The 19,518-nt window shown below is 43.6% G+C and overlaps 1 protein-coding gene across 1 annotated transcript in view; it reads left to right on the top strand.

The window, feature by feature from the left end:
* The first annotated feature begins 5,109 nt into the window (after nt 1–5,109).
* LOC106577019 (E3 ubiquitin-protein ligase NEURL1) overlaps nt 5,110–19,518 on the top strand; it is a 59,218-nt gene continuing 44,809 nt past the window's right edge. The window contains exons 1-3 of the mRNA XM_014154663.2: nt 5,110–5,526; nt 16,882–17,129; nt 17,804–18,125. Coding sequence (XP_014010138.2) covers nt 5,412–5,526; nt 16,882–17,129; nt 17,804–18,125 — 685 coding nt within the window. The 5' untranslated portion in view covers nt 5,110–5,411. The remainder of the gene's footprint in view (nt 5,527–16,881; nt 17,130–17,803; nt 18,126–19,518) is intronic.

Here is a 19,518-nt window from a genome sequence, read left to right as displayed (position 1 = left end):
AGAAGACAGCATAGGGGCGGAGCTTCGGTGACGTGCCTGAGCGCTGAGAGAGCACAGCTCCTATCCCAGCCTCGGACGCATCCACCTCCACTATGAACGCCAAAGAGGGATCCGGATGGGCCAGCACGGGAGCCGAGGTAAACAGAGCCCTTAGGTGCCCAAAAGCCCTGTCCGCCTCAGCCGACCACTGCAAACGTACATGACCACCCTTCAGCAGTGAAGTAATGGGAGCCGCCACCTGGCCAAAACCCCAGATAAATCTCCGGTAGTAATTGGCAAACCCTGAAAATCGCTGCACCTCCTTTACCGTGGTGGGAGTCAGCCAATTACGCACGGCTGCAATGCGGTCACTCTCCATCTCCACCCCTGATGTGGAAATGTGATACCTTAGGAAGGAGACGGCCTGCTGAAAGAACGAGCATTTCTCAGCCTTGACGTACAGGTCATGCTCCAACAGTCATCCAAGCACCCTGTGCACCAGGCACACATGCTCGGCGCGTGTAGCGGAGTATATCAGAATGTCATTGATATACACCACTACACCCTGCCCGTGCAGGTCCCTGAAAATCTCATCTACAAAGGATTGGAAGACTGATGGAGCATTCATCAACCCGTATAGCATGACGAGGTACTCATAATGTCCTGAGGTGGTACTGAACGCCGTCTTCCAATCGTCTCCCTCCCGGATACGCACCAGGTTGTAAGCGCTCCTGAGATCCAGTTCAGTGAAGAAGCGCGCCCGTGCATTGACTCAATCGCCTTGGCGATGAGAGGTAGCGGGTAACTGTACCTCACCGTGATTTGATTCAGACCTCAATAGTCAATACACGGGTGCAGACCTCTCTCCTTCTTCTTCACAAAAAAGAAACTCGAGGAGGCGGATGAAGTGGAGGACCGAATGTACCCCTGACGCAGGGATTCAGAGACATATGTCTCCATAGCCGCCGTCTCCACTTGTGACAGGGGATACACATGACTCCTGGGAAGTGCGGCGTCTGCCAGGAGATTTATCACACAATCCCCCCCGTCGATGGGGTGGTAATTGAGTCGCCTTCTTTTTGGAGAAGGCAAGAGCCAAATCGGCATATTCAGAGGGGATGCGCACGATGGAGACCTGGTCTGGACTTTCCACCGTGGTAGCACCAACGGAAACCCCTAAACACCTCCCGAGCACTCTCGCGACCACACTGTGAAAGCCCTCTGTTGCCATGAAATAGTGGGGTCATGATGAGCTAACCAGGGAAGGCCTAGTACCACGGGAAACGCAGGAGAGTCAATGAGGAAAAGACTGATTCTCTCCTTGTGACCCCCCTGTGTCACCATGCCCAGGGAGATGGTGGCTTCCCTAATTAACCCGGACCCTAATGGTCAACTATCCAGAGCGTGTACCAGGAAGGGTCTAACCACAGGAACAATGGGGATCCCTAAACTAAGGGCGAATGCTCTGTCGATAAAATTCACAGCCGCGCCTGAATCGATGAGCGCCTTATGCTGGGAATGCGGGGAAAACTCAGGAAAAAAACATGCACAAACAGGTGAACAACAGAGGGCTCTGGATGAGAGTGGTGCAGACTCACCTGGGGTGACGCCAGAGAGCCCTGCCTGCTGCCTCGACTCCCAGAGGCACCAACCCGGCACCGACCGGCAGTGTGCCCTCTGCGGTCACAGATGGTGCACGTGAAGGCCCCTCCTCCGGCCTCCCTGAGCGCAGCCCCTCCCAGCTCCATTGGCACTGGAGCAGAGGTGCTGGAAGCGGGAACCGACAGAGCCCTCTCTGGATGTCTGCGGGTGACCAGCAGGTTATCCAACCGAATGGACAGATACACCAGCTGGTCAAAGGTGATGGTGGCATCCCTGCAGACCAATTCCTGACGGACATCCTTGCGCAGGCTGCATTGGTAGTGGTCGATGAGGGCCCTGTTGTTCCATCCTGCTCCGGCGGCCAAGGTCCGGAATTCCAGGGCGAACTCCTCGTCCCCTTCCTCAGGGTGAACTCCTCGAAGTGGTCCAACGCCGCATCTCCTTTTCCCCACACGGCATTTACCCACTCCAGAGCTCTCCCCGAGAGGCACAAGACGAGGGCGGACACCCTCTCCCTTCCTGAGGGAGCCGGGTGAACGGTGGCCAGGTATAGGTCCAGCTGTAATAGGAACCCCTGGCACCGTGCTGCCGTCCCATCATACTCCCTGGGAAGGGCGAGACGCATCCCACTGGGACCGGATACAGGAGGGACGGGTAGTGGTAACCCCGGTTGTGCTGGTCGAGGCGCTGGAGAGACTCCCTGTCTATCCTAGCGGTCCATGGTCTGGACAACGCAATCCATCGTGGCGCCGAGATGTTGCAGCATCGCCGAGTGTTCTCGGACGTGCTCCTCGACCCCTCAGACCGGGGTACCTGCTCCTGCTGACTCCATGGTGGGTGTGGAATTCTGTCAGGTTGTGCGCTACTGGTATAGAAGTCAGGTGCAGGAGAGCAGAGAGTTGTGATCAGACGCACACTTTATTTGGCAGAAGCAACAACAGACGGACGCAACTGCGTCAAAAAACCTCCAGCCAATGGCAAAAGTGAAAAGCGCGACAACAGTCACAATGATGCAAATGTTTAACAATTAAACATACTTCGGGTTAAACACGGTACCCAGGGAAAAATCAGCCTGGCTCGTCACACAAAAGACGTAACAAAACAATTCCACACAAAGACATGGGGGGGAACAGAGGGAATATATATGTAGTGTGATTAGGGAATTTAAGCCAGGTGTGCGGGGAAACAAAACAAAACACATGGAACACTGAAAAGTGGAGCGGCGATGGCTAGAAGACCGGTGACGTCGACCGCCGAACGCCGCCCGAACAAGGAGAGGAGCCGACTTCGGCGAAAGTCGTGACACCACCACTGCCTGACAGTGAAAGTGCAACCAAAATCAGAAGTTGTGCGTACTGTAGGCCTACTGTAAACTGAAATTAACAACTGGTGCAGGTTTATATTTACACTGATATCATTAATTCATATCTTATTAATAAATATCTACCTATTAGGATAGGCACAATGAGAATCGCAATACAGAAAAAACACAGGGAAAGTAAATGATCATAGCACATCCATCTGGTGAAATTTTTCTTTACTTGAATGTAGCATTTGGGGAAGAAGAGCTCCCCAGCTTGTAGTCCTAAAAAAATGTATTAGTTATCTCAGCCTTTCCTATGGGGAAAATGAATGGGGAGAGAATAGGGTTTTGGGATAAATGCTGAAAATAAGGTCTGAGGTTAACACAGGTTTAGGAGATCTTATACATTTTGTTCTATGAGATATCAGTCAGTTAACATGACCTTTACGTGCATTATGTGTTTTGTTATTACTTAAATGCTTCAAACTTCACAAAAAGTTACATTAGTTGATGAAGATTATCTCATAGAACAAAATGTATAAGATCTCCTAAGTCTGTTTACCACAGACCTTATTTTTGGCATTTATCAAAAAACCCTACAAAAACTCAATTAATTTCCCCATAGGCTTTGTCCAACGAACCATAGCGAAGTTAGTGCCTACAAAAATACATCATTAATATAACTCTCTATTGACAATTGACCATAAACATTAAAACCAATTGACATACACTACATGACCAAAAGTATGTGGACACCTGCTCATTGAACATCTCAATCTAAAATCATGGGCATTAATATGGAGTTGGTCCCCCCCCTTTGCTGCTATAACAGCCTCCACTCTTCTGGGAAGGCCTTCCACTAGATGTTGGAACACTGCTGCGGGGACTTGCTTCCATTCAGCCACAAGAGAATTAGTGAGGTCGGGCACTGATGTTGGGCGATAGGCCTGGCTCGCAGTCGGCGTTACAAATCAACCCAAAGGTGTTCGATGAGGTGGAGGTCAGGGCTCCTTGCAGGCCAGTCAATTTCTTCCACACCAATCTTGACAAACCATTTCTGTATGGACCTCGTTTTGTACACAGGGGCATTGTCATGCTGAAACAGGAAAGGGTCTTCCCCAAACTGTTGCCACAAAGTTGGAAGCACAGAGTTGTCTAGAATGTCATTGTATGTTGTAGCATTAAGATTTCCCTTCACTGGATCTAAGGGGCATTGCCCGAACCATGAAAACCAGCCCCAGACCATTATTCCTCCTCCACCAAACTTTACAGTTGGCATTATGCATTCAGGCAGGTAGTGTTTTCCTGGCATCGGCCAAACCCAGATTTGTCCGTCGGACTGCCAGACGGTGAAGCGTGATTCATCACTCCAGAGAACGTGTTTCCAATGCTCCAGAGTCCAATGGAGGCCAGCTTTACACCACTCCAGTCGACGCTTGGCATAGCACATGGTGATTTTAGGCTTGTGTGCGGCTACTCGGCCATGGAAACCCATTTCATGAAGCTCCCAACTAACAGTTATTGTGCTGACGTTGCTTCTAGAGGCAGTTTGAAACTCGGTAGTGAGTGGTGCAACCGAGAACAGACAATTTTTATGCGGTACGTGCTTCAGCACTCAGCGTTCTCGTTTTGTGAGCTTGTGTGGCCTTCCACTTCACGACTGAGCCGTTGTTGCTCCTAGACATCTCCACTTCACAATAACAGCACTTACATTTGACTGGGGCAGATCTCCTGTAACAGGGCATAAATTTGACGAACTGACTTGTTGGAAAGGTAGCATCCTATGACCGTGCCACGTTGAAAGTCACTGAGCTCTTCAGTAAGGCCCTATCTACTGCCAATGTTTCGCCATGGAGATTGTATGTATGCGTGCTCAATTTTATACACCTGTCATCAATGGGTGTGGCTGAAAAAGCCAAATCCACTCATTTGAAGGGGCGTCCACATATTTTGTATATATAGTGTAGATTGCAGATGATTTTAGCTATTAAATTTAAGCTGTATTCACACAGGCAGCCCAATTCTGATATTTTTCCACTAATTTGTCTTTTGACCAATCACATCGGATCTTTTCAAAAGTCCAATTAGTGAAAAAATAAATGCATAATTTGGCTGCCTGTGTAAATGCATCCTAAGGTAGCTACAAGTAAATTGGTGGAATTTCCCCGCATTTGCAAAACTATGTACACCGTTCAGATTTCCTGTAGCTGGTTTCCTCTCAGTGCATGCTGGTTTTGGGCGCGCTAGGATTGTTTACCGAAAAATGCGGTCATTTAGGCTATTGTCGACTTCAAAAGAAGAAAAGTTGGAAGGCACCTTCCTCGTTAGTATCGACAGTGTTAATGGTTATTCTTGAAGCTCCACCTCCACTTCCACCTTTTATGTTAATGTCAACGTTATTCTGCGCTGCGTGTGGGACTGCTTTGTAGCCTATCTGCCGCGGTCCAATGTAAATCGGCTTGGACAGCCACCAACTACACTGAGGGTAAACGGTGTTTGGAGAGAACGAAATCGTGATTATCTGATTATGTTGACAGCCAAGGAGCGCATGTCTGTGAATATTTTATCTAACAAAACCAGAGAAGAGGAACTCACCTTGTATTTAAACATGGGAGGTCAGATAACAAGACATACCTTGTACGGTAAGGATATTTTACTTTTGGGGGGGAGGGGGTAGCCTATATTCGATTATTGATTGCGTATATTTAGCAATAATAAAAACGTTGCTGATGGGATATGCTACAATGAAAACCTAGAGGCAAAAATTGCATAATTTGAGGATGATTCTAAATTGATTAAGTGTCAGTTTATCCTTCACAGAAAGAAATTAGTCAGCAAGAAAATGAGTTAAAGTATTATGAATGCTCTAGCTATGACTTGTGTGCTTTTTTTATGTTAGATGCATGCTAACGTTCAAACACAATTATAACGTTGCAATATTCTGTTATGTGCAGCAACATGAATGTTCAAGAATTAACTTCGTGTTTGCATAGTTGCAAATTGTCTGATGGTATTTATATCTCTTATTTTTTATTTGCTACATATTTTCTTCAGATGACAACTTATGGTTAAGTATATGTGGGATGATTGAGCCAAATAACTGGACTTTGAAACTGGATTTTGAAGTTATCAATGTGGAGAAATTGTGTTCCTTAATTATTATTATTTAAATCGTTTACCTTGCCTAGTATTTGTAAACAGTGTGCCTCTCATTGACTGGCCAAGTGTCCAATCAGTTGTCTGATTCTCCACAAGACCATATGCATTGACATAACTAATCTAATTAATCATGTTATATTACTCTAAATTAATGCATGTAGTCTGCAGTTCTACTCTGATTATTTTTTATTTTAACTAGGCAAGTCAGTTAAGAACAAATTCTTATTTACAATTGACAGCCTCATAGTGTAATACATTGTATTTGTTTTTTCTGCCCTTTTTGTCCCTTGTCAGATAGATCTCTATGATGAGGCAATAATAAGAGGTTCTAAACTTGTATAAACATTCATATTTTATTGGTCGCATACACATATTTAGCAAATGTTATTGCAGGTGTAGCCAAATGCTTGTAAAGGAGCCTGAAACAAGGTGTCTTGGCGCCATCTTGGTGAACGTCACAAACAGCTTTCCTCGCTATGCAATCCATCTTTCTTGGCTATGCAATGATACAGAGATTGTGTGTGCAATGTACAGTATATGATATACTTAAGCAATAAGGCCCGAGAGGGTGTGGTATATGGCCAATATACCACGGCTCAGGGCTGTTCTTAGGCACAACGCGGAGTGCCTGGACACAGCCCTTAGCCGTGGTATATTGGCTATATCACAAACCCCCGAGGTGCCTTATTGCTATCATAAACTGGTTACCAATGTAATTAGAGCAGTAAAAATAAATGTTTTGTCATTCCTGTGGTATACCACGACTGTCAGCCAATCAGCATTCAGGGCTCAAACCACTAAGTTTATAGTTTACATTAGACCTCACAGGTAGTAGAAGTCTATTACAAATGTGAAATTATAGTTGTGACAGCCAGGGTATTACACACCCTAGGCTGCCCAGTGGCCCTAGGCAGCCAGATGCCCTTAGAGTCAGATCTAGGAACATCTTACCCAAACCCAGTTAAACCTTAACCATCAGCAGGTCAAATGTAAAACTGACATTAGATCAGTGCTTAGGGCCAACCTCCACCTGTCTCTTTCAGAGGTGACACATTGTGACAACCAAGCTGCTGTAACACTCTTGCCCTGTGCTCTCCAGGGCTGCTGCCTCTGAGCTTTTGTCCCACATTAGCAGGCCACTGAGCCCTGATGTTTACGTAATGTCAAGTCTGGAAAAAAGACTCCAGAGCGGGGCAGCGGGCCAGGTGTGACTGCCTATGGCGGTCTCTGGCTCTGTCTATCCCGTCTTCACTGTTTGGTTGCCCTGACCAATCAATGACGATTGAGCTCTGAGTAATATTCCCCTTCCTTAACCTGAGTGCCTGATCCTTGTCGTGGCGTTTCTCTTTATCATGCCCAGTCTCTGCTCAATGTTAAGCTTGACATCTCTGTCCGGTTGCATTGCTCTCGAGACATGCCCAGAGAACCTCTGTGCAGTTGAGGAGGTAGGCATTGACCTTCTCAGACAATACAATGTAATGCTGAAGGTAAATAAGCATAAAGAATTCAACTCTATCATTGTGGCAGCAGTAGTAGCAACAAGCAAAATGCATTTGGCATTTGCGAGGTCTTTTGTAAACTAATTTTAGACCTTGAGTCAACCAAAAGTGTTTGTTTTGTATGTTCTGGCATGTCATGCATTATCATTTGCTTGGCCAGTGGTTGAATACAATACACCCTTTTATGTTGCCATCAAACAATCTGACATGTTGAATAAAGTATGGTTACTTGATTTATTATGACTTAATTTAGGACCATTGTTGTACATAGAGAACCACTCATCATTTATATGTAGCCCAAGGACAGACATGTGAATACCTCAAGTCAGTAGTGTATACTCTGACAAATAAGTTGTACTTTTCCTATGCCAGTTCAGCCTGAACAATTCATTGGAGTTCTCTTGGCAGCCATAATCTAAAAGAGTTTCAACAATGGAGAAAATAACTCTGTAGAAACACATGACAAATTCTGTGCTGCTTTATCTTTGGTTAATTTCCTGGTCAAAATGTGTTATTCAAATGATGCTATACAGTGGGGGGAAAAAGTATTTGATCCCCTGCTGATTTTGTACGTTTGCCCACTTACAAAGAAATGAACAGTCTATCATTTTTATGGTAGGTTTATTTGAACAGTGAGAGACAGAATAACAACAAAAAAATCCAGAAAAACGCATGTCAAAAATGTTATAAAATGATTTGCATTTTAATGAGGGAAATAAGTATTTGACCCCTCTGCAAAACATGACTTAGTACTTGGTGGCAAAACCCTTGTTGGCAATCAGAGGTCAGATGTTTCTTGTAGTTGGCCACCAGGTTTGCACACATCTCAGGAGGGATTTTGTCCCACTCCTCTTTGCAGATCTTCTCCAAGTCATTAAGGTTTCGAGGCTGACGTTTGGCAACTCGAACCTTCAGCTCCCTCCACAGATTTTCTATGGGATTAAGGTTTGAAGACTGGCTAGGCCACTCCAGGACCTTTAATGTGCTTCTTCTTGAGCCACCCCTTTGTTGCCTTTGCCGTGTGTTTTGGGTCATTGTCATGCTGGAATACCCATCCATGACCCATTTTCAATGCCCTGGCTGAAGGAAGGAGGTTCTCACCCAAGATTTGACGGTACATGGCCCCGTCAAATGATGCGGTGAAGTTGTCCTGTCCCCTTAGCAGAAAAACACCCCCAAAGCATAATGTTTCCACCTCCATGTTTGACGGTGGAGATGGTGTTCTTGGGGTCATAGGCAGCATTCCTCCTCCTCCAAACACGGCGAGTTGAGTTGATGCCAAAGAGCTCCATTTTGGTCTCATCTGACCACAACACTTTCACCAGTTGTCCTCTGAGTCATTCAGATGTTCATTGGCAAACTTCAGATGGGCATGTATATGTATTCTTGAGCAGGGGGACCTTGCAGGCGCTGCAGGATTTCAGTCCTTCACAGCGTAGTATGTTACCAATTGTTTTTTTGGTGACTATGGTCCCAGCTGCCTTGAGATCATTGACAAGATCCTCCCGTGTAGTTCTGGGCTGATTCCTCACCGTTCTCATGATCATTGCAACTCCACGAGCTGAGATCTTGCATGGAGCCCCAGGCCGAGGGATATTGACAGTTCTTTTGTGTTCCTTCCATTTGCGAATAATCGCACCAAATGTTGTCACCTTCTCACCAAGCTGCTTGGCGATGGTCTTGTAGCCCATTCCAGCCTTGTGTAGATCTACAATCTTGTCCCTGACATCCTTGGAGAGCTCTTTGGTTTTGGCCATGGTGGAGAGTTTGGAATCTGATTGATTGATTGCTTCTGTGGACAGGTGTCTTTTTTTTACAGGTAACAAGCTGCGGTTAGGAGCACTCCCTTTAAGAGTGTGCTCCTAATCTCAGCTCGTTACCTGTATAAAAGACACCTGAGAGCCAGAAATCTTTCTGATTCTTATTTCCCTCATTAAAATGCAAATCAATTTATAACATTTTTTACATGCGTTTTTCTCTATGTTTGTTGTTATTCTGTCTCTCACTGTTCAAATAAACCTACCATTAAAATTATAGACTGATCCTTTCTTTATCAGTGGGCAAACGTACAAAATCAGCAGGGGATCAAATACTTTTTCCCCCCACTGTATGTACATCCATGGATGGATACGAGAGTGTTTACCTTGCAGAATAGTTCTGTCTTGAAATTGAAGTGACTGCATTCGTAGAAGCCCCATGATGCTCTGTTGCCAATATAAGATGCCTAATTGAAATGTCTCCTGGGCACACTGAAAGTTCTTGACCCCTATAGGTCATGAGCAATAATAACTTTCTATCCCTAAGAGATTAGGCTTGGGATACTCTCCTTCACACACACACACACACACACACACACACACCCCCCTCTTAATTAGGCAAATGTGCTCCTCTGGTTGTTGATCCTTAGACGTTTTGCTTTTCAGTGCAGTGACCTGGTGACAGGTCAGTGTTGACCTGCTCCCAAACCTCTCCTGGTTTATACTGTAGGTTTGTAAAGAACAGGTATTTGTGATATTATCTTCATATTTTTCTATATTATTTGTGACTGTTAATTTGACAATCAGCTAAGTGCAAGTCATAAAACAACATTTGGTACATATGCCTCATTCCCACACAATTGTCTGTTGAATAAGTCATTATTTGGGATGATCTCACCAGAAATATCTTCATGACAACTCAATGTCCTTGGCATTGTTGTATTGCTTTGAAGGGAGATGTGAAAATGTGAATGGGGAAAAGGAGATTAGGGGAATAGCCTAACTGTTGATTTTTAGCGCTTACAGTGGCACAACCCACGCTTTATCAGTCTACAAAAAGGTAGATGTGAGAAAAGTAGATTTGGAGTCAATTAGAGCTGCATTGAAGAATGTGTTTATAGGAGCTGGTTATTACCCATGATTCATTCTTTGGTATTTACAACAAGTCAGTTACATCCCAAAGTAGGTTTGTAGTCATTTTTTTCGTGTTATACTATTCTTTGACCCTCTAACTTTCTCACTCATTATTATTCACAATTCATTCAGGATTATCCGTAATCATGGTAGCATCCACATCCACATGTAGACGTGTTTTGTTCATATTATATTCTTATTTGCAATAAAAGTGACTCCAAAATGACACAATACATTATTTACTATTCATTTCTATTGGGCACTAAATAATCTGATACACAACCAAAACTAACTGCAAATGCATCCAACAAGTTTGTAGAGTCAATCAATCAAATGTATTTATAAAGCCCTTTTTTACATCAGCCGATGTCTCAAAGTGCTATACAGAAACCCAGCCTAAAACCCCAAACAGCAAGCAATGCAGATGTAGAAGCATGGTGCCTAGGAAAAACTCCCTAGAAAGGCCGGAACCTAGGAAGAAACCAAGAGGAACCAGGCTCTGAGGGGTGGCCAGTCCTCTTCTGGCTGTGCCGGGTGGCGATTTTAACAAAACATGGCCAAGATGTTCAATGTTCATAGATGACCAGCAGGGTCAAATAATAATAATCACATTCGTTGTTGAGGGTGCAACAGGTCAGCATCTCAGGAGTAAATGTCAGTTGGCTTTTCATAGCCGATCATTCAGAGTTAGAGGCAGCAGGTGCGGTAGAAAGAGAGAGTCGAAAACAGCAAGTCCGGGACAAGGTAGCACATCCGGTGAACAGGTCAGGTTTCCATAGCTGCAGGCAGAACAGTTGAAACTGGAGCAGCAGCACGACCAAGTGGACTGGGGACAGCAAGGAGTCATCAGGCCAGGTAGTCCTGAGGCATGGTCCTAAGGCTCAGGTCCTCCAAGAGAAAGAGAGAGAGAATTAGCGGGAGCATACTTAAATTCACACAGGACACTGGATAAGACAGGAGAAATACTCCAGATATAGCAGACTGACCATAGCCCCCCGACACAAACTATTACTGGAGGCTGAGACAGGAGGGGTCGGGAGACACTGCTGTAATCATTGCATGCTAGGAATATGGTATCAAATACTGAACTTTTGACTACTTTATTTATAAGAATCTTTAGGGGTGTCAATAATTTTGACACCTACCTTTTTGAGAAAAAAATGGTTACTTGATAAACAAAATCTCTTTCTCTGAGCAATTGTATTAGTATAAAATATAATTTCCCCCAAAAAATGTACCATACAATATAGCTCAGTATTTGATTTATTTATTTCAGACAGTCGATTATTGCTCATCTTTATCAAGGGTGTCAATAATTGTGGACCCCACTGTATATATTGTTGCTATATTCAATATATATATATATTACTTTAGCTTCCTTCCTTCCACAAACACACGCGCATGAGCAAGCACACGCACTCACACACACACACCTTTAGGCTTTGGTTAAACCAGTGCTATATCTTTAACCAAAGCCTAAAGGTGTGTGTGTGAGTGCGTGTGCTTGCTCATGCGCGTGTGTTTGTGGAAGGAAGGAAGCTAAAGTAATTCCACTGCCTAAAAATAGTAAAGCACCCTTTGCTGTCGCCAACAGCCATCCAATCTGTTTGCTGCCTGTTCTTAGTAAACTGATGGAGAGAATTGGGTTTGGCCAAATGCAATGCTATTTTCACAGAACAAGTTAACTACTGACTTTCAGCATGCATACAGAGAAGGTCACTCAACTTGTACTGCACTGACTTAGATGACTGATGATTGCTTAAAAGAAATGCATAATAAGATGATAGTTGGAGCTGTACTGTTAGATTTCAGTGCAGCCTTTGATATTATTGATCATAAACTGTTATTGAAAAAACTCACTTGCTTTGGATTTCAATCACCTGCCATCACATGGTTGGAGAGTTATTTATCCAATAGATCCCAGAGAGGGTTCTTCAATGGAAGCTTCTCTAACATCAGATATGTACAGTGCGGTGTCACTCAGGGCAGTTGGCTTGGGCTGTACAACAAATAATAAATTAACAAAATAGCTGGTTAGGAGCCCGTAAAACAGCTATCCATTGCAGCGTCAATCTCCATGCAGCACTGGTCTCTCTGCCACTGCACTGCAAGCGGTACCGATGCACCAAGGCTGTGACCAACAGGACCCTGAACAGCTTTTACCCCCAAACCATAAGACCGTTAAATAGTTAGTCCAGGTAGCTAATTGGTTAACTATTTAACTATCTGCATTGACCCTCTTCGCACTAACTTTTTTGACTCATCACATACACCGCTGCTACTGTTTTTTATCCGTCACTTTATTCCTAGTTATATGTACATATCTACCTCTTACCTTGTACCCCTGCACATCGACTCGGTACTTGTACCCTGTGTATATAACCAAGTTATCATTACTCATTGTGTATTTATTATTACTTTTATTACGTGTTTTACTTTTCTGTTATTTCTCTTTTCTTTCTATCTGCATTGTTGGGAAGGGCCTGTAAGTAAGCAATTCATTGTTGTTTATGAACCTTGTGACTAATACAATTTTATTTGAGTTGTACATAAAGAGTGTCACCATTGAGCAAACTGAGGAAGCTAAACTCCTAGATATAACATTGTATGGTCAATTATCATGGTCAAGTCCTATTGATAAAGTTGCTGGGGAGGGGTATATCTGTTATAAAAAAATATATTCTGCATTTTTGACACAAATCAACTGTACTAGTTGTTCAGGCTCTGGTCTTGTCCCATCTTGATTACTGTCTGGTAATAATGTCAATTGCAGCAAAGAAAGACCTAGCAAAGCTGCAGCTGGCTCAAAACAGAGCAGCACGCCTTGCCCTTAACTGCACATACAAAAGTAACATCAACATCATGTCAGTCTTTCCTAGTTGAGCGTTGACGAGAGATTAACTGCTTCTCTTCTAGTTTTCATTAGAAATATTACTGTGGCCTCTCGGGTGGCGCAGTGGTCTAAGGCTAGCTGTGCCACCAGAGATTCTGGGTTCGAGCCCAGGCTCTGTCGCAGCCGGCCGCGACTGGGAGGCCCGTGGGGCGGCGCACAATTGGCCCAGTGTCGTCCGGGTTAGGGAGGGTTTGGCCGGCAGGGATATCCTTGTCTCATCGCGCACTAGCGACTCCTGTGGCGGGCCGGATGCAGTGCACGCTGACCAGGTGTACGGTGTTTCCTCTGACACATTGGTGTGGCTGGCTTCCGGGTTGGATGTGCATTGTGTCAAGAAGCGGCTTGGCTTGGTTGGGTTGTGTTTCGGAGGACGCATGGCTCTTGACCTTCGCCTCTCCTGAGTCTGTGCGGGAGTTGCAGCGATGAGACGACTGTAACTACTACCAATTGGATACCACTAAATTGGGGAGAAAAAAGGGGTAAAATAAAAAATATTACTGTGATAAATTCCAGTCTGCATAATCATATAACATACAGCTCAGAAACCCATATATACCCAACAAGACATGCCACTAGGGGTCTTTTCACAGTCCCCAAGTCCAAAATGAATTCATGGCAACGCACAGTATTATACATGGAACTCCCTTCCATCTCCAATGACTCAAGCAAACATCTCGTGGCACAATAGAGACTGAAATGACACAGACACACAATCTACACACACATTGTTCTTTAGTTGTTTGTATATTGTTGTATTTTAAATTTGTGTAACTGTTCTTGTCTATCAGTGTCTTACTTGTTGTTTTTGTGTGAACTCCAGGAAGAATAGCTGCTGCTTCGGCAAAAGCTAATGGGGATCCGAATAAACCAGTGCCAAATTGGCAAAATGTGGAATAACAAAAGATGAATGGTGTGACAGGAGTTTACCAGTTACTGATATTACCTAATTTTGTGAGTTTTTTTGCAGCTGTACAATTTCTCTCTGGTTACCAAGCAGCTCCTATCTCAGGGTGGCAGGTAGCCTAGTGGTTAGAGCATTGGGCTAGTAACCAGAAGGTTGCTAGATTGAATCCCAGAGCTGACAAGGTAAAACTCTGTCCTTCTGCCCCTGAGTAAGGCAGTTAAACCACTGTTGCTAGGACGTCGTTGTAAATAATAATTTGTTCTTAACTGACTTGCCTAGTTAAAAAAAATATATGTATTTTCATCCAAGAAGAAAATCAAGATTACTAACAGACCTATCTTTTTGTTTGCACTCGTTGGATTTCTGAAATAGAGTGAGTTAAGTGGTTCTTAAAGAAACATACAGGTAATAATAGAAATGAGTGAGGGATACAAAGTACAGTTGAAGTCGGAAGTTTACATACACCTTAGCCAAATACATTTAAACTCAGTTTTTCACAATTCCTGACATTTAATCCTAGTACAAATTCCCTGTTTTAGGTCAGTTAGGATCACCACTTTATTTTAAGAATGTGAAATGTCAGAATAATAGTAGAGAGTATTATTTATTTCAGCTTTTATTTCTTTCATCACATTCCCAGTGGGTCAGAAGTTTATATACACTCAATTAGTATCTGGTAGCATTGCCTTTAAGTTGTTTAACTTGGGTCCAATGTTTCGGGTAGCCTTCCACAAGCTTCCCACAATAAGTTGGATGAATTTTGGCCCATTCCTCCTGACAGAGCTGGCGTAACTGAGTCAGGTTTGTAGGCTTCCTTGCTCACACACGCTTTTTCAGTTCTGCCCACAAATGTTCTATAGGATTGAGGTCAGGGCTTTGTGATGGCCACTCCAATACCTTGACTTTGTTGTCCTTAAGCAATTTTGCCACAACTTTGGAAGTATGCTTGTGGTCATTGTCCATTTGTGACCAAGCTTTAACTTCCTGCACGATGTCTTGAGATGTTGCTTCAATATATCCACATAATTTTAATTCCTCATGATGCCATCTATTTTGTGAAGTGCACCAGTCCCTCCTGCAGCAAATCACCCCCACAACATGATGCTGCCACCCCCGTTCTTCACTGTTGGGATGGTGTTAATCGGCTTGCAAGCCTCTCCCTTTTTCCTTTAAATATAACGATGGTCATTATGGCCAAACAGTTTTATTTTTGTTTCATCAGACCAGAGGACATTTCTCCAAAAAGTAGGATCTTTGTCCCCATGTGCAGTTGCAAACCGTAGTCTGGCTTTTTTATGGTGGTTTTGGAGCAGTGGCTTCTTCCTTGCTGAGCAGCCTTTCAGGTTATGTCAATATTGGCCTCATTTTACTGTGGATATAGATACTTTTGTACCTGTTTGCTCCAGAATCTTCACAAGGTCCTTTGCTGTTGTTCTGGGATTAATTTGCACTTTTCGCACCAAAGTACATTCATCTCTAGGAGACAGAACGCGTCCCCTTCCTGAGCGGTATGATGGCTGCGTGGTCCCATGGTGTTTATACTTGCGTACAATTGTTTGTACAGATGAACGTGGTACCTTCAGGCATTTGGACATTCCTCCCAAGGATGAACCAGACTTGTGGGGGTCTACAATGTTTTTTCTGAGGTCTTGGCTGATTTTCTTTTGATTTTCCCATGATGTCAAGTAAACGGGCACTGAGTTTGAAGGTAGGCCTTGAAATACATCCACAGGTACACCTCCAATTGACTCAAATGATGTCAATTTGCCTATCAGAAGCTTCTTAAGCCATGACATCATTTTCTGTAATTTTCCAAGCTGTTTAAAGGCACAGTCAACTTAGTGTATATACACTTCTGACCCACTGGAATTGTGATACAGTGAATTATAAGTGAAATACTCTGTCTGTAAACAATTGTTGGATCAATTACTTGTGTCATGCACAAAGTAGATGTCCTAACCGACTTGCCAAAACTATAGTTTGTTAACAAGAAATGTATGAGGTGGTTGAAAAACGAGTTATAATGACTCCAACCTAAGTGTATGTAAACTTCTGACTTCAACCGTATATTTTAAAGCAGGTGCTTCCGCACAGGTGTGGTTCCTGAGTTAATTAAGCAATTAATGTCCCATCATGCTTAGGGTAATGTATAAAAATGCTGGACAGGGCATTTTGGCAACTATGGCTCTGCCCCCGTAGGATGACAATGCCCCCATGCACAGGGCATGAGTTGTCACTGAATGGTATGATGAGCATGAAAATGATGTAAACCATATGCTATGGCCGTTTTTCAGCCATCATCAACAGAACACCAAATTATGGAATTTCTCATGTACAAATGGTGTCGCATCCCTCCAATAGAGTTCCAGATATTGTAGAATCTATGCCAAGGTGCATTGAAGCTGTTCTGGCTCTTGGTGCCCAACGCCCTATTAAGACACTTTATGTTGGTGTTTCCTTTATTTTGGCAGTTACCTGTACACCCAGTCATCATCACAACATTGAGGAAAGGCAGTTTTTATTGATTGTGTGAATGCTGCTAATGCATTGTTATTTTGGCTTCGTGCATATTTAAACAGTGGATGCCATAGTAATATTCTTTGTAGATCTGTATATCTACAGTAACTCCCCCTATGCTTCCTCCTTTTCAGATTCTCTGGGTGGCCCCTTCCCCACCACATCCCACCGCTATCACCGTAAGCCCACCAAGCAATGTCTGCCCATCCTGCAGTGTGGGAGCAGCCTGTCCTCTTTTCCCCTGCTCTTCCACCCCAGTGCCAAGGGCTCCCAGATCATCATGGACGTGGCCCAGAGGACCGTCAAGAGGCAGGCCAGCTTCTGCAATGCCATCACCTTCAGCAACCGGTCCATTGCCCTGTACGAGCAGGTCCGCCTCAAGGTATGGACAGACTGGGCAGTGGACCATGGTTATCAGCACACTGTCTTTCCTTCCTTTCTTTTAGCCTAACTGTTTTCCATTTATTTGTTTGTCTGTCTCTCTCACTCACTGTGCGTTTTGTCCTTCATTATTCCCCTGATTCTGTGTGGGCCAAAACAGCTTAGCCAAAGTTTCCACTTCACCTATCAGTCCATCTATGTCTCAAGTGAAAGAGCAGGGGAAGCATTGCCATGTGAGTCACAGGCCTACTGTTATCTTGCATGGTGAAAGAAGTGTAAATAGAGGTTTTAAATGAGACAAGACAAGAATATCCAGTCTGATGATAAACAGACATACAGTATGTGTTTATTTGTGTTGTTGTTTACCATTTGGTTTGTAAACATTTTAAAATATGGCCAACCATAATGTATTTTGGTAAATTTTAGGTTAACACGACTAATGGAATGGACTTTAGGTCGTTCACCAGCTTAACTCCCTTCATCAAAATTGAATTGGGGTGGCAGGTAGCCTAGTGGTTAGAGTGTTGGGCCAGTAACTAAAAGGTTACTAGATCGAATCCCAGAGCTGATAAGGTACAAATCTGTTGTTCTGCCCCTGAACATGGCATTTAACCCACTGTTCCTAATAAAGGATAAATAAAAAATGGTACAAACCCATTACCTGTTCCCCTAAAGATCACTAAGAAGCAGTGCTGCTGGAGCGGAGCCCTGCGTCTGGGCTTCACCTCCAAGGACCCGTCCCGCATCAACCCAGACAACCTGCCCAAGTATGCCTGCCCAGATCTGGTCTCCCAGAACGGCTTCTGGGCCAAGGCCCTGCCCGAGGAGCTGTCCAATGAGGGCAATGTCATCTCCTTTTGGGTGGACAAGAAGGGTCGGGTGTTTTACCGCATCAATGGCTCCAGCCCCATGCTGTTCTTCAGCGGCGTCCATGCCTCCGAGCCACTCTGGGCTCTCATAGATGTCTACGGCCTGACACGAGGGGTCCAGCTACTGGGTGAGTTTCACACGGAGAAGGGAAAGTGTTATGGTGGTTAATGACGTTCCTTGCCATATATTATTCCAATTCATTTTGATGTATTTCCCAAATTGACTAATGACATCAAGTGGTGGTTGAATGTTAAATGTTGTATGTGCTGGTGGGTGTGTTTGCGTGAGGTTGGTTGTTTGGTGATGTTACTTTTGTAGTACTGCTCTACCATTCCCACACACCATCATACCAAAATAGTCCAATGGAAAAAAGATGGAGAGAGATTAGAAAGGTTGCGTAGTTACACTGTTAGCATAAAGGAAATGCCACCACAGTGGAATTTGAGAACCACTGAAAAACAAAGCATCTATTCTGAAAGGCCCTGTTTGATGGGTTTACCCCAAACACTTGAAACTAATTCAGGAAAAGTTTCCCATCCAACAGATTTTGAAAAGTTGAAGAACGTTTTTGTAATATGTAGGTAAAACATTTTTTTACCAGTAAAGTTTTATCCGGTTTGAGAGCTGATCAGCTGATTCAAATTGATAGGAGCGCAGTCAGATTTTTTTAACTGAAAATAACTACAGTGCTGTGAGAAAGCCTAATCCACTATTTTGTATAGTGTACTATTTCAGCCACACCCGTTGCTGACATGCAATCTTCATTGACAAACATTGGCAGTAAAATGAGATGAGCCTGAGGGGTCTCCTAGACCAACATTGCTGCCCCTGCCATTTAAGTAAGATCTGTTACATCACTAGGCTCTCTTCCTACACAGATATCAATACAGAAAGGCTTGGTTATTGTAGTTATAAACTGCCGATGTTAATGACTCACTTAGCTAAGGCTCATCCAAAGCCCTGAGAAAAGGTTTTCTCTAATACAGTAGAGCACACCAGCATGGGCGTTTTTGAATTGTTCAGTATATACAGAATATTATCACGGTTGAGTGCCATCTCTATTCAGTATGCTCCTGCATGCAATCGTATACATAACCACTGTGTTTTTAGAGCAGAAATGGAGGGTAATAGGAGTATATTCTGGCAAATAAGTTGGTTGGTGGAGTTGTTTTTACAAGTGATCAGTTATGTTGCAATGAGTCCCGTTGTAGTGAATATGCTGTCTAACGTTCCCCTTCTGGAAATAAATTAATTTAACTGTATTTCAAGTTTGTTTTGACTTTAAAATATTTCAATTTTCTAGAGTAATGATCAAAGCATGTTTAAAAAGGTTCACTCCTTTTATTTCACAAGGTCAAGCTAACCTTTTTTATCTGAAGTTCCTGAATGAAAAGCCTATTAAGGGAACTAAAACCCTAAGTCTCACTCTGATGAGATGAATCAGTGAGTTCTTGTCAGAAAAAGATAACAGCACCCCTAAATATAATGATTCAGGTCATTATACACGATATATACAAAAG

This window comes from Salmo salar, chromosome ssa18, assembly GCF_905237065.1.
Source record: "Salmo salar chromosome ssa18, Ssal_v3.1, whole genome shotgun sequence".
Classification (NCBI taxonomy): Eukaryota; Metazoa; Chordata; class Actinopteri; order Salmoniformes; family Salmonidae; genus Salmo; species Salmo salar.
The sequence above is the reverse complement of the archived record's forward strand: the minus strand, read 5'-3'. Positions and strand labels throughout refer to the sequence as shown.